The following is a 14476-nucleotide window of genomic DNA, read 5'->3' on the forward strand; positions in this document are numbered from 1 at the left end:
TACAACTAAGGAATTACGTAATCAGATTATTATCAAATGCGAGCTAAGGCTCTAAAATGAATGATATGTATCAGTTTTAAATCCTCAATTTTTGTTTAAATTTTGAAATGGATGAACATACTTTTGATTCTGCAAATGACAATGAATTTTTCATTGTCAAGCAATAATGAAAACGAAAAATTAAACAATATTTCTAACTTTTTCAAGTAGATCATATTTTTTTATAGATCTGTAATTGAAGATAATTGGAAAAGCTTGCAGTAGAACCATCAGAAGAAATTCACAAAATTAAACAAGAATAATCGAAATCAATCCATTTGATGATGACTAAGATGTCAACAAACAGAAAAGAACAAATATTTTTCAATTGACAAAATATGATAAAATTATTAAAAAAAATTGGTTTAACCCTCTCTTTTTAATGAACTCAGTTAAAAGTACCTAAGATTTTACTTTATCATACTGTCTCAAACATTATATATTTTTAATTTTTCTCTTATTTATAACCTAATTTTACAGAAATATTTGATCGCAGTTTCTCTTTACGATTTTAAATCTTTAAGATTTATAAATTTAAAGTAAAATTATTAAATCATAAAATCTGAAGTCATTCTGATATTGAAAGTATCTTATTAAGCCCAACTTCAAGAAATGTAGATGGAAAACTTGAAATAAAAAAAATAATTAAATTTAGACATAATGCTTAAAAAAATAATAATATTCAATTCTACTTTAAATTTTGACTTGTAGAAATCTGCATCAAATTAAAAATTTAGACAATTGAGTTGTATTATTGACGTGATGTTTAACATAAAAGTGATAAAAATAAAGATAAAAGTATTATTAAAATCACTTTCACCTAAGTACCTACAAATAATTCTAGTGGCCTCACTGATTTACTTAAAAACTGTTAAATTTTTTAAGTTTCCCTGTTGTTGACTTTTCTCTCTAGTCTCACACGTTCTCCCATGTATATAACATTCAAACACGTCGACGTTGATAAAGAATGGGGATTCTGGACCCCTGGACTCTAAAGGCACCTCTTGGGCCTGCGCAATGCTTAAACTGCAGGACCGACCCGGGAGGAGGAGAAACGGTGAGATAGGAGTTTTAGTCGGTAGGGTGAGGGTACACATAGGCTCTTAATAACATCTTGCCGACTCCGATATATAACTCATCTACAAAAAAAAAAAAACATTCAAACATAATTTACTTCAAATATCTTCACGCTATATACAACCAAAATAGAATAAACTGGTATTCATTTTTGCGATCCCAATCTAACCCGCATGAAGTATCATCAAAAATATTCGTCTTCTCTAACTAATGACTTAATTATTTTTTGAGGCCATCCTTTCAGATAATCTCTAAAAAAAGTTGGAATTGAGGTGATACATAAACCAACCACGAGCATTCTCTCATTTTTCAGAAATCTTTCCCTGCTCAAAAACCACTACCACATATCATATACCAATTACGTGCTATTTGTAAAATTGTTTTCAATTACTTGTTTGTTAATAATTTTAACTTTCTTTGTTTTTCGTTATAAGCTGTTAATTAATTTTATGATCAATTTATAGAAGTTTAAAATTAAAATAATTTAGAGAATAATTTCTTATCCTTATTTACAGATACTCGACATAATTAATCACTTCAATTTTTCTAAATGAATTTAAAAACCAATTCTAACAAGTCTTAATGAAGTTAAAATAAGAAATTTTCATCCAAAACTATACCCAGGTACCTTTATTGTTGAATATATGCAATGTTCTAATTATACAGTTTAACTAACACATATTTTGGTTTGCCTAAAATATCTCCTTAATACATCATTGTTGTTTGAGTGGTATTAATACTTAGTTTTCATAAGCCTATTCCTTCATAAATTTTCAGGCCTCAGTTGCACAAAAATCCACTTCTCTTCTATAATCATCATCAATCATCAGCAACATGTTATATCAGAGAACGCAAAATGCTTACAACCCATAGGGAGACACAAATACAAAGTTATATTAAACAAAGAGTCTCCGCTTTTCCCTGTGAAAGTCACTCACTGAGGAACTTCATTTGTCCCAGGCACAGCAATTCATCATTTTCTATAAATATTTTACAGTAGTTAAAGTAGCTGTTTACTATCCTCCACTGGGCAACCTAACTTTGAAAAAATACATATCTAGCAACTTATATCTCCCAAAATATGGGTTAATTTAAAGACATATTTTTTTCTTATAATCTGATAACACCTGTTTTCATTTATTTGCAAATATAAAAATTAATATTATTAACGTACTAACTTAACACTGTATTTTTGTGTACTACTTTTTGTGCTTCATAAGTTATGAGCTGATCCTCCGTGTGCATATTTTCTTTTATATTCTAATAGATTAGAAAGAAAAACAATTAGAAAAAACAACGATTAGAATGCAGAGTGCAAATAATTGAAGATGTAGGATGAACCAAGTACATATATGGTAAAATTAAACATTTACCTCAGAAGAGTAAAGAATGAACAAATGGATCAAACCAATGACAAAATAAGTTTTTTCACAAAATTTTAGTTTTACAAAAATAAATTATTTTTTGAGATAAAAAAATAATTACTTATAAATTATTTTTTGTATAATTTATGCAAATGAGGGAATTGACTTAAAATTTTAACTCATTTTAAACTGCAACTGTAATGCTTTTTTAGTTATACATTTATTGATTTCTTTATTACAGTTGCGTCTTTACTGGTTTAAAAAGTTATCATTAGCTTATAAAGAATATGTTTTTTATTCAACTACATATTCTTTTATAAATGTTACTTTGCTTCTTATTACATTGTGATGCTATAATACTTCATTTATAATAGAAAAAAGGCGGGCCCTTAGGCACGACGCGAAAATGGTTTATGTTTATGTTGCATTGTTTAAGTTTCATTATAAATGATTTTGTTAAATGTATTTGGTAACTGTAACTAAATAACGTTCATGAATTTAGTGTAATAACAACAACAAAAACTTTTACAATGAAAAGCTTAAAAATCCGGAATATTTTTAGCTACTTTTTGAGTTGTGATTTTTTAACGCAACTCTAACCCCAGTGTTTTCCTTTTTTATCCGCAAAACACACATATATATATCATTTTAAATAAATCGTTCGTATAAGAAAGTACAAATCGTTCAAATAAATGAATCGTTCGTGCACTGCACACAGTAGACCAGCTGCCCGCGCACTACGTGTTCCTCTCTGCGTCAATAGCAGCTAAATAAAAATCAGATGTGGACATCACATGACTTCCATGTACGCCTATTAAATTACAAATATTTTTTATATACTTATATTTTTTATTACATTTTTTCATATTCTTTTTTTTTGTTATTGAATTATTATTTATTGTAATTTTTATTTTTACAATCAGAGGTTAATAATTATTAATAAATCAATATAATTAAATTAAAAAAAGAAATGTAGCCGGATTCCAAGCGATATGCCTTTTCCTGAAAAGATCCCTTATAAGGGCTTATTACTGCAGTTAAGAAAAAATCCAAATTCCAATTTTTTTTGGATTTTGGGCTTTTTTGGACACTTTTGTTTCAGTCAATTGCAATCAAAAGGGGAGATGCAGAACTGGATGTTACAACAGTCCTAAATCCAAAATTTCAACATTCGTTTTAAGTTAATCGTTTTAATGTATGCGATATACATACGTACGTAAGTACATCGGTACATAAGTACGTACGTACAGACGTCACGCCGAATCTAGTCAAAATGGATTCAGGGTTCGTCTAAATGGATATTTCCGTTCAAATCTGAAAACCGAAATTTTTCGCGATTATATGAGCACAAATATCAAACAAATAAATCCACGCATCATCATTTTTTTATAGAGAATTAATATATATATCCATATATATATATATATATATATATATATATATGTGTGTGTGTGTGTGTGTGTGTGTGTGTGTGTGTGTGTGTGTACCATAATATATCATTGGTATTTATTTAGAATCACTTGAACTGAAGGTAGGTAGATGTATTAAAAATATTCTTTGTACAAAACTTAAGGTCAAAAAAAATGCTTTATTTTATTTCTGTTTTCATGGATTTTCTTAAAAGTATACATCTTCACATATGCACTAGTCTAGCCAGTGGGTTCTACCTCCTGAGCCCTCGACGCATTCCATCCTCATGTTTGTAAAAATAATAAGTATTTTACAGAAATATTTTAAGAAAAGAAATATTAGTGTGTAGATGATATTTTTCTGAACATTTGGTGTTTTTATATTTAAAATAGGCTTAAGGAATTAATAGATATAGAATTTAATAGTTTTTAATAGAAATATAATGTTTAACTAAAATCTGTTAAAACAATCCTTTTTACTATTTTAAACTTCACATTTAAATTTATTTCAATTTTCTAATATTCTTTGAGAATTGAAGCTTAGTCTTAATATCATAATAGTTCTGATTGAAATATAAATAAGAACTTAAAAATATCAATTACAAATATTGACTATATTATCCCATTTTTTATCATTACAGATTTAAACTTGAAACTAAGAACGGCCATGAATACATGTGGCTTAGGCCAATTTTTCCATCCAGCATGGTTACAACGCTTTGCTACTGCCAGATGTTTTCTAGTAGTATATGGTCTTCTTGGAACAATACAGTCAATGTCTTATATTTATTTTGTTGCAACATTAACTACATTAGAAAAGAGATTCAAAATACCAAGTAGAACAACAGGTTTGTGAAAATTTTATTTTTTATAAGTTATAATTTTATATAGTTATTTACAGATATATTAATTTATTCATAGTGTTTGTAATTTTACATCTGAATACAACATTCAATTCTTAATTATGTCAATGTAATAATAATATCATTACATAAATTACTATTTGAAACTGTCAACTTTTTAAACAAGCAACTACTTACAAGTTTACTAAATATAGAGCCTTTAAAAATCGCGTAGCAACATTTTCAGTTTTCTGGAGGCTATCTTGAAGATGTTTAAAACATTTATAGTTTCAAATAATTTCCATCATGGACAAAAACTTAAAATATTATGAATATAAAAAGATATATAAAAGTAAATAATGGAATTGTACAATAATAGTTTAACACAAAACTATTTTTTTATCAATGAAAAGGACCATAATCGCTTGGTGAATTAATATGGCCAGGTTACTTAAAAAAGGACTATTAAATGCATGACAGCTTTTTTGAGTTTTTTTTATCCCATTTTATGCAAATTCAATGGGGTTTTTTTAGTTCATTTATTTTTATAACAGAGAATAACAGTACACATTGATATGCCCTTATTTATGTGTATAGAAGGAAGAAAACAATCACTGTAAACAGGCTTTGCATAATTACATAAACAGTGGATTGTTATTATCAAGAAAACACAATGTTATGAGAAAATTAATTTTTGTAACAAATTTGATAAAAATTACTTTTTAATTATACTTATATTAAAATTAATCCAAAGTAATTGGATCACAAATACAAGAGGCATAGTTACTTTGTGCAGTGTAAAAGTATTTACACAATGTAGGTTGTCTCTTCAAGATTGAAAACTTTATTATTTAGTGATCAACCAAGTTCATATCTCAGTAATCTTATCTGTTAAGGAATATATTGCTCTTTAAATAAAGTGTCTTTTTAAAGTAGTATACTGTCTAAGAGACCACAAGGTTACATTAATTTCATTGTATTGGATCACATCTTGTTATAGAGAGCTAATTTAATAAATCATCATATGAGGTTGGTGTCTCTAACTCATTGTCACAGTCAATCAGTATGAATATAGACCAATATGAATTACTAAATCAGCAAATCTTGTTAGATTTCATTATTCCTGTGTTTGAGTTCACTTACATTAAGAATACTGTTATTAATACAGTTATTCTCCCAACTGATATACTTTTTATGAAAATTATAAATATTCACAGAAAAAGAAAGTACAATTTTCTTCATATTTTGCACTCCTATACAAATTTAGTATACATACATTGATAGAGAGAATCAGCTTTCTTAATTTCTCAATCTTCTACGACCAGGTCAGATCAGTTAATGATACTGGGCGTATGATAATGATATTGGAACAGCATCATTATTTACTGAAGAAAATTTACTCAGTATAACTGATACAATAAGATAAAAACCCTCTAAATATTGTAGGTAAAAACTGGTTCAGTTGAAAAATATTATACTTGCAAATACACAAAATAGTCCTCAATCTTTAAAAATCAAATATTTGGCACCTACTTATTTTTATACCTTATTTATTTATACCTACTTATTTTTATACCTTTATTTTATACCTTTTTTATATACCTATTTATTTTTATGGATATTGGTGAAGTTGTATACAAATGAAGGTAGTTTCACTTATAAACTTAAGAAAATTTGGGAAAATTTTCCCAAAACCTATGTCATGCATTAAACTCATCTACATAATAAAAAGTATGGGTTATGTATAGCACTATCTAAGAAGAAAAAATGAGCTATGATTGTTATTATACATGTATTTTTTATGTTTCATAGTTCAATTTATTGAAATTGAAATTAATAGTATGTATGAGTTCAGCATGATTAAACTATTGTTGATAACCAAATCAATGAAACTACTAACAAAGGCTTTTACCAAATCATTTCAGAAGTCACTCTATTTCTTTATCTAAGCCCACTACTATTGGGTAGCTGCAAAAAATTAAGTACATGAAGAAAAACTACTTTTTTTCACCACAAACTTCAAATGCAGAAAACTCCACACTTTATTAGGAGGATTGTGATTATTAATATAGCATTATGTGTTTCTTGTGATAAATAAAAGATTTTGATATTAAAAATAAATGCAAAAGAATTTATTTAGATTTTAGTGAGCAATATTTACTACAATTAGTGTAGAAATAAAGTATGTGTAAATCTTAACTCTATCAAAAATTGTTAATCAAATGATAGGTGAATAATTATTACTTTCAAATCTTAATTGCTATACAGTGACCAAATGTACTTAAAAATTTGATGTATTCTCTTTTAGAAGTAAGGGAGAAAAGTAGGTAAGTTACATCCATTTTGCTCCTTTTACCCAAAAAGTAGACATTATTAAAACTAAGAAACACTAAATTTATTTTGTGTTATATAAATTCATTCTGTTTGATTTCAATAGGTTTCTTTTTATTGACATAAATTTATAAAACTTTTTATTTTACTCTTTACTTCATATACTTTAATTATAATATGTTTTATTACGTTTAAGGTTTTATGATCAGTGGTAATGAAATCAGTCAAGTATTATTATCTCTATTATTATCATACTATGGAGGCCAAAGAAATAGACCTGTTTGGATTGCATGGGGTGTAGCGTTCTCCGGTGTCTCTTGTTTCATCCTTGCTGTTCCACATTTTCTTTATGGACCTGGTAGTACAGCACTTTCTTTGACAAAGGAATATATAGGCAATAATAATTTAAATTCATCAGTATTCACATCAAGTAAGTTAAAGTGATGTTCAGTTTTTTGTTTTAGTTTTAATTGGATTATTAGTTATTACTTTATTATTATACTTGTAATAATATTATTACATAAATGTTTGAATTATTGGATTAATAATGAATTAACTATTATTGGAATCATAGGATCACTCGTGTATACATATTTTATTAACTGTAATTTCATCCATACCATTTATTGCATCACATTTTGGGTATTCGCTAACTGGAGATTCCCATGGATTAACATAGCGAATTTTATTCAAAGTATTTCTATAATTTTGATGTGTAAATAGTTCAATTTATTTCATAATGCTTATAATATTTTTTCTCTTCACTTAGGATGTTAGTTAACTAAGCCAAATAGCAAATCAACAGTTAAACTAAACTTGTTTACTATATGAATTTGAAAATATTAATACAATAACTTCTTGTGATAATAGAACATAAACAATTTTTGTACATGATGTTTTTCAAAACTATTCCTTCATTCTAATTTGATTATTTATTGTTATTTTCAGAAATACTAGATATTAATTTAATTACGTATAATTAGATTTATCATTTTTCCTAATTTGATATTTCATTGCTTTATTGTTCTAATTCATGTAATGTATACTATAATTAGTATGAAATGATAGCAAGTTACTGTTTATTAATCATTAATAAAACTAAACAATCAAGAACAGCTGCATATAAATCTTCATTATGTAACAAAAACAGACTATTCTTTGCAATATTTTTGATATTCTGTGATGTTTAATAATTATTAAATCATAATTGAATCATATACATGCAGTAAGACATAAATTTCATATTATATATGCTACACTATAAAAATAATGTCAACAGCACCCTCATTATGAAAATAACTACATGAGAAACAAACAGTATTATATAATTACACATTACATGGAATAATTACAGTATTTGTTCATAATTACTAACACATTTAAGAGTAATTACAGATTATTATTATGGCAAGATTTCATATACATAAAAATAATAATTTCTTAAATACTAGCTACATTTCTTGCTACTATTTCTATACATTCTGTCTGAAATACAAGACAAAATTATAAAATAAATTGGTATTTGTAACATAATTTCTTCAGTTTTACTTTCTCAAGAAAAGTTAATTTTAGTGCTTAACTAAAATAATACATTTTATCTACTAATTTATGAATTTTTCTTAACTCAATAAATTTATATTTAGTCAAAACAAATACAACTAAAATTCTGATTTTGTGACAATTAAGAAACAGACCATTTCAGAAAACATGAAAAATATTTAAAATGTTACTTAACTTCATCTACAGTGTAAAATAGGATCATCTTTCATATTTTTAATATTAGTGAGGAGACAACACATATAACTATTTCTGTGTTGGTATCGATAAACCTTATATCCTTTACACACTCAGGACAAATAAAAGAGAATCTTGTATATATTGGTGAATAGTATGATGGATTCAGTTTCATTAATATTTTAAGTATTAAGCTAATTATGCCTAATGGCATAATTAGAAAGTATCAAACTATTTAATTCAGTTTGTTAAACTTTTTGAGCTCGATTTGCCAATTATTACAACAAATAAAACACTCATATAAGATTTCAAAATTGTCACTTTATTTATATGAAAACAGTATATAGCTATTTCAATTCCAATGGAATCATATTCAATAGTATAACATAAAATTAAAATTTTTAACATTAATAAACTATCAGTATTTTTGAAGTACAAGAAGTAAAACATGTAGCTTCTGCAAAGATCTATATATTACTGAGAACAAGGTTGAAGGTTGAACAAAGGTTCCAGCCTTGCCAGAACAAGGCTGGAAGATAGGTAAGTGTTGGTGGTGGGTTTGCATTTAAATTGATTAAAGTTGTTAAACCAGGAAGTGAGGTGATTATATTCGTTTAAATTTAGATAATACAGAAAGTAAACAATAATATTCATTTATATTTACTTGCTATTGGTCTGGCTTCTCTGTTTGTGATATTTTCAGTGGTTTTGAAATATGATTCTCACGCATCCAACTCTTGTGGATTATGGACATTTTTCAATAATTTTACAGTTGTTGAAATGAAACTTTGAGCCGTTTCTAAACTATGTTCGGCAAGTGTTGACTTATCCATCTGTCTATTCTTTATATATCTTTTGTGTTTGTTTATTCTAATGTATAATTTTCTTTTAGTTTGTTCTGAATATTTCTTCCCTGTGGGGGCATTCTGTTCACGTTAATTCATAAATACCTGATATATTTTTTTCTCTATTGCATCTTCTGCGTTTCCGAGGATCATCTTTGGTTTGATTATTGTTATAAATATTATCTATATACACATGTTTGAATATAATTGTTTACTTTTTGTATTACCTAAATTTAAATGAATGTAATCACTTCACTTCCTGGTTTAACAGCTTTCACCAATTTATATACAAACCCCCCAACAACACTTACTTATCTCCAGCAACTTTTTTCTTCAACCTTGCCCTCAGTAACATGTAGATCTTCGCAGAAGCTACATGTTCTTCTTTCCCTATTTAAAAAATACTGATAGTTTATTAATGTTAAGAATTATATTTTGTTTATGTTATGCTACTGAAAATGATTCCATTGGAATCAAAATATGTTTTTATTTATTAATTCAAATTCTGTTTAATTGGTTCTACTGGTAATTATTATAATTGTAAAAAATTCTGAAATTAAATTTTTATTCCACCATCTCAGAAATATTTGCTTTGATACTGGAAAAAATCAACTGCTAAATTATGATTGGTCCTAATTGTTTATTTTGAGAAAATGTAAATTAGTATAAAAAAACAAAATAATGGTAGTTTTGACATCACCATTAATTTTTATATGTTAATGTTAACACTTATTTATTCAATTATAAGTGATTAACTTAATGTTTTTGTTAATATTTAATGTTTTTATTTATAAAAAGGAAACATTTTCACTATTTTAGTAGTAACCCATAAATTTTATTTTAATTATTTTTAGTACTGACACTGGTACAGTATATAACAAAAAATTTGCCTGACCACAATGCAACAGAAAACATGACTGAATTTTTATAATAATTTTTTACTGCATGTTTTTTTCAAATGTATTCAGTAACTTTCTTCTAATGAGTATTTCTTAACTAACATCTCTAGTGAACAGTTTGTACCCATCTTTAGCACAATCACATTTTTATTTCATACTTCTTAATTTACTGCTATATTCTAGACCATGTAAGAACTGTAAATTATTTATATAAAATTTTCATACAATTTCGTACTTTCACAGAAATAGGATTGATATTTAATTCTTAAGGTACATCTTTCTGAATGTACATCATTTATTCTTTCATTCATTTTATATTTATTTTCTATTCTTAATATGTGTGTTGCAATCTGTTTAATTTTTGAGCAATAGCAACCCTATGACCCAATGGGATGAGGATGATATGTATGATATGTAAATGAGATGTAATCTTGTACAGACTCAGGCCAGATATCTTTCTGGCCTGAGTCAGAGATATATGGTTAATTTAATCTCAACCACCAAAGTACACCAGTAGGCACTGTCTACAATTCTAGAATTCAAATCCATATAAAAGTAATTTACCTTTATTAGGATTTTAATCTTCGAATCTTCAAGTTTGAAAATCAGGTGTTTAAAAATGTGATTTTTACTACTAGGCATGGCAAAATCCAGTGGTAAGACATGGTACTAATGGTGCCCAGATAAAGACCAACCAGTTATTTTTACACAGATTTGAATACTAGATCATGGATACTAGTGTTCTTTGTTGGTTGGGTTTCAATTAACCACACATCTCAGGAATGGTCGAACTGAGACTGTACAAGACTACACTTCATTTACACTCATACATATCATCCTTATTCATCCTCTGAAGTATTATCTGAAAGGTAATTACGGAAGGCTAAATAGGAAAAAGAAGGAAAAGATAAAGACCAGCCAGGTTTGTCTTTAATTAGATATGTTTATTTAAAAAGAATAAATGTATATAATTTTTTTTAAACATTCAACAAAATTTACGCTTTAAAAATAATAAACATCTCCAAAATCACTACTACTAATACTGATTAGCCATTATGCCAGGTCAAGTCCAGTAATCAAGCTAATATGCCTAAATTTAGAAATAATTCTTGGCTTAATATTATTCATCACAATAATATATTTTTAAGTAACATTTGGTGGGTGCATTAGTAAAAACTGATTCAAATGTTTAGCTGATGATGAAAATACAAATGCAAATTATTAGTTTTGTTTATTTATTTCTTTTAGGTAGGTTAAAGGTTTAGTTATTATATAAGCTAATTTACACATATTATATATTTAATAAACCTTTAAGATGATATGTTTAGATTAGTGGTAAATAGTGTTGTAAATTATGTTACAAGAGGATGATGCTATGTTGTGCACCAGTGATTCAAGAGTTTCAACAATTTGTAATGCAAAAGACACTATTGGTGAATTTTCATCTGTACCACCATTAGTAGTATTTTTTTCTCAGTTTGTTCTTGGAATTGGGACAACTCTATACTTTGCTCTTGGCCAAACATATATTGATGATAATACAAAGAAGAAGAACACTCCCATTCTACTTGGTAAGAGAAATAAATTATTCAGTTATTCTTTATATAATAGGATATGCATGCTTAACTTACTTTAATATGTATGTATTTTTAAGTAACTTTGATGTAAGCATTTGAATATTAAACATGAAATTTATATTTCTGTAATTATTCATTTAACTGATGATAAAAAATAAAAATAAAAACCATAAAACATATAAGACTGCTATTAGAGTAATGGTTTCGTATATTTCTAAATTTCTGTCTATTCTATGCTATTAGCGTAGAAACAACTGATAGTTTAGTGTAGAAAACAAAACTATCATTCAAAATACTCTGTTTTGCGTTTTGCATTTGTAAAAAAAAAAAAAAACATTTCAAATATTAAAAAAAGTATATTTTTATCAGTTTATTCCCAGTTCAAAAATTTATATTTGTTATAAAAGAAAGCTCTCTATATGAAATCCCTTTGGGTTTTTGCCTGTGTGTTGTTTTTAAAGCAGTTCATCCTCTAGAATATATCTATCCTTTGTAATTTTAATATTCCAGTTCTCCAACTTGTGTTACATTATTAAGATGCTCTGCTGAAGATGATAGTGCAATTCAATTTGTGTAAACATTCAATTGCCTAGGTAATAAATTAATCACTTAAGTACATGTTTATAGATATTTTATAAGCATTGTATAATATTCAATTAAGTACTAATATGATTTATCGGACCAGGCATAAAATATAAATATTAGCGTGGTTGAATAAATCCTGGGAAAAATACTGCCCTGAAATATTAAAATCTTAACAAACCATAATTTTATACCAATATTTTTGCTGGAGGTTGGGTCACAACTTTTTGATACTAGAATAACAAATTGCTCTTTCTACTTCTGGTAGTAAACATTTTGAATAAAATATATGAAATGGATCTGCAAGGTAATATTTTAGGCTTATTGCAGTCTTCTCATATTTGAACCTTATTGCTCTCATCATTTTATCTCTTCTGTTACTCTGTCTACCTCAAAAGAATAAAAAAAAACTGTAGGAATAACTACAAATTTTTCTATAATATATAAAATATTGACCCCTATTAAACAAAAATGGTAATTTAAAAATGTACTGTCATGTAATCTTATAATTAAATTTTATTTTTGTTAAAATTATAAAAAAAAAAAAACAAAAGCTTTCAAAAGCAAATGACAATAATATACTTTTACTTTTTATTCAGTTTAATATGATTATCAGTGTTGACGAAAGTGATAAAAACTCTCTGAAGATAGAAGCTGCTGTTTAGAAAAAAATTACTATTGATCACACAATTGTTATTTACTTATTAACAATAAATACAAAAAATGAAGAATGCTCTTTAGAAAAATAAATATTTTTTTATTTTAGTAATTTAATTTTTTTTTTTGTTGATAACAGCTGCTTAACTATAAACTGCTAAAAATATATTATGTAATTTAATTTATTCAGTCTCTAATTCAAAAGTTATTTATTTATTTTCAGGCTAAACCATCCTTTTTACAGATACATTACAATAGTTAAAATCATCACAACACATATAATTAATGCTAGATAAAATAAATTACACAGTATTATAATCACGATTCTTCATCCTGCTATAGCAAATTAAAATTACTATTGAAACAACCACAACATTATGATAATTAAAATATTATTTTAAATCTTCTTGGGATAGGTACTACTAATCACTACATTGAAAATTTCATTATGGTATTCTACAAACACTTCAATTATTAATCATTGCAAGAAATTACAATGGTGTTTTTCATCATTTATTTTTAGAAATTTCAATGTTAATTAAGTTCATATTAATTTGATTTGCTTCAATAATAGTTACATTTAAATTTAATATTTTATAATATTTAACTTTAAACTGTTTGTTACTTTTCTCTATTTGAATGATGTTGATAAGATACATTTAATCCAAAAAAATTCACTGTATGCATCACCTCCTCCAGCTGAGGATTCATAGTTTGAAGTCTGTTACTTTTATTATTATGTAACAAGTTAGTCTCCACAGATGCATAGTTATATTTAAGAAGCGTCTCATGAGAGATTATTTTACTGTGTGCTAACTATTCATGAAGAAATTAGATTCCTTTGGATATAATATATACATATATATATATATATATATATATATATATATGTGTGTGTGTGTGTGTGTATGTGTGTAAAGGAATAACTGAGAAAAACAGTATGATAACATACTTAATCCTTTTTTTAAGTAAATCCTGGGGGAAAGAACTTAATTTTTGGCATCTATAACTTAACAATTGTTCCCTACCTAGCAAGGGACAGCTATATTCTGATGTTACCTGTAAGTGTTGGGCTCACACAATCATGTGATGAAAGGTTGTTCAGTTCTTCATATTTCAT

At 26.5% G+C, this 14476-nt stretch overlaps 1 protein-coding gene across 2 annotated transcripts in view; it reads left to right on the plus strand.

Annotated features, from left to right (window-relative positions):
* Oatp33Ea (Organic anion transporting polypeptide 33Ea) overlaps positions 1-14476 on the plus strand; it is a 144726-nt gene that overhangs the window by 86497 nt on the left and 43753 nt on the right. For both annotated transcript variants that reach the window (XM_075381401.1, XM_075381409.1), the window contains 3 exons: positions 4531-4737; positions 7259-7492; positions 11905-12111. In XM_075381401.1, the coding sequence (XP_075237516.1) occupies positions 4557-4737; positions 7259-7492; positions 11905-12111 (622 nt within the window). In that variant the 5' untranslated portion in view covers positions 4531-4556. The remainder of the gene's footprint in view (positions 1-4530; positions 4738-7258; positions 7493-11904; positions 12112-14476) is intronic.

This window comes from Lycorma delicatula, chromosome 1 (assembly GCF_047948215.1).
Source record: "Lycorma delicatula isolate Av1 chromosome 1, ASM4794821v1, whole genome shotgun sequence".
Lineage (NCBI taxonomy): Eukaryota > Metazoa > Arthropoda > Insecta > Hemiptera > Fulgoridae > Lycorma > Lycorma delicatula.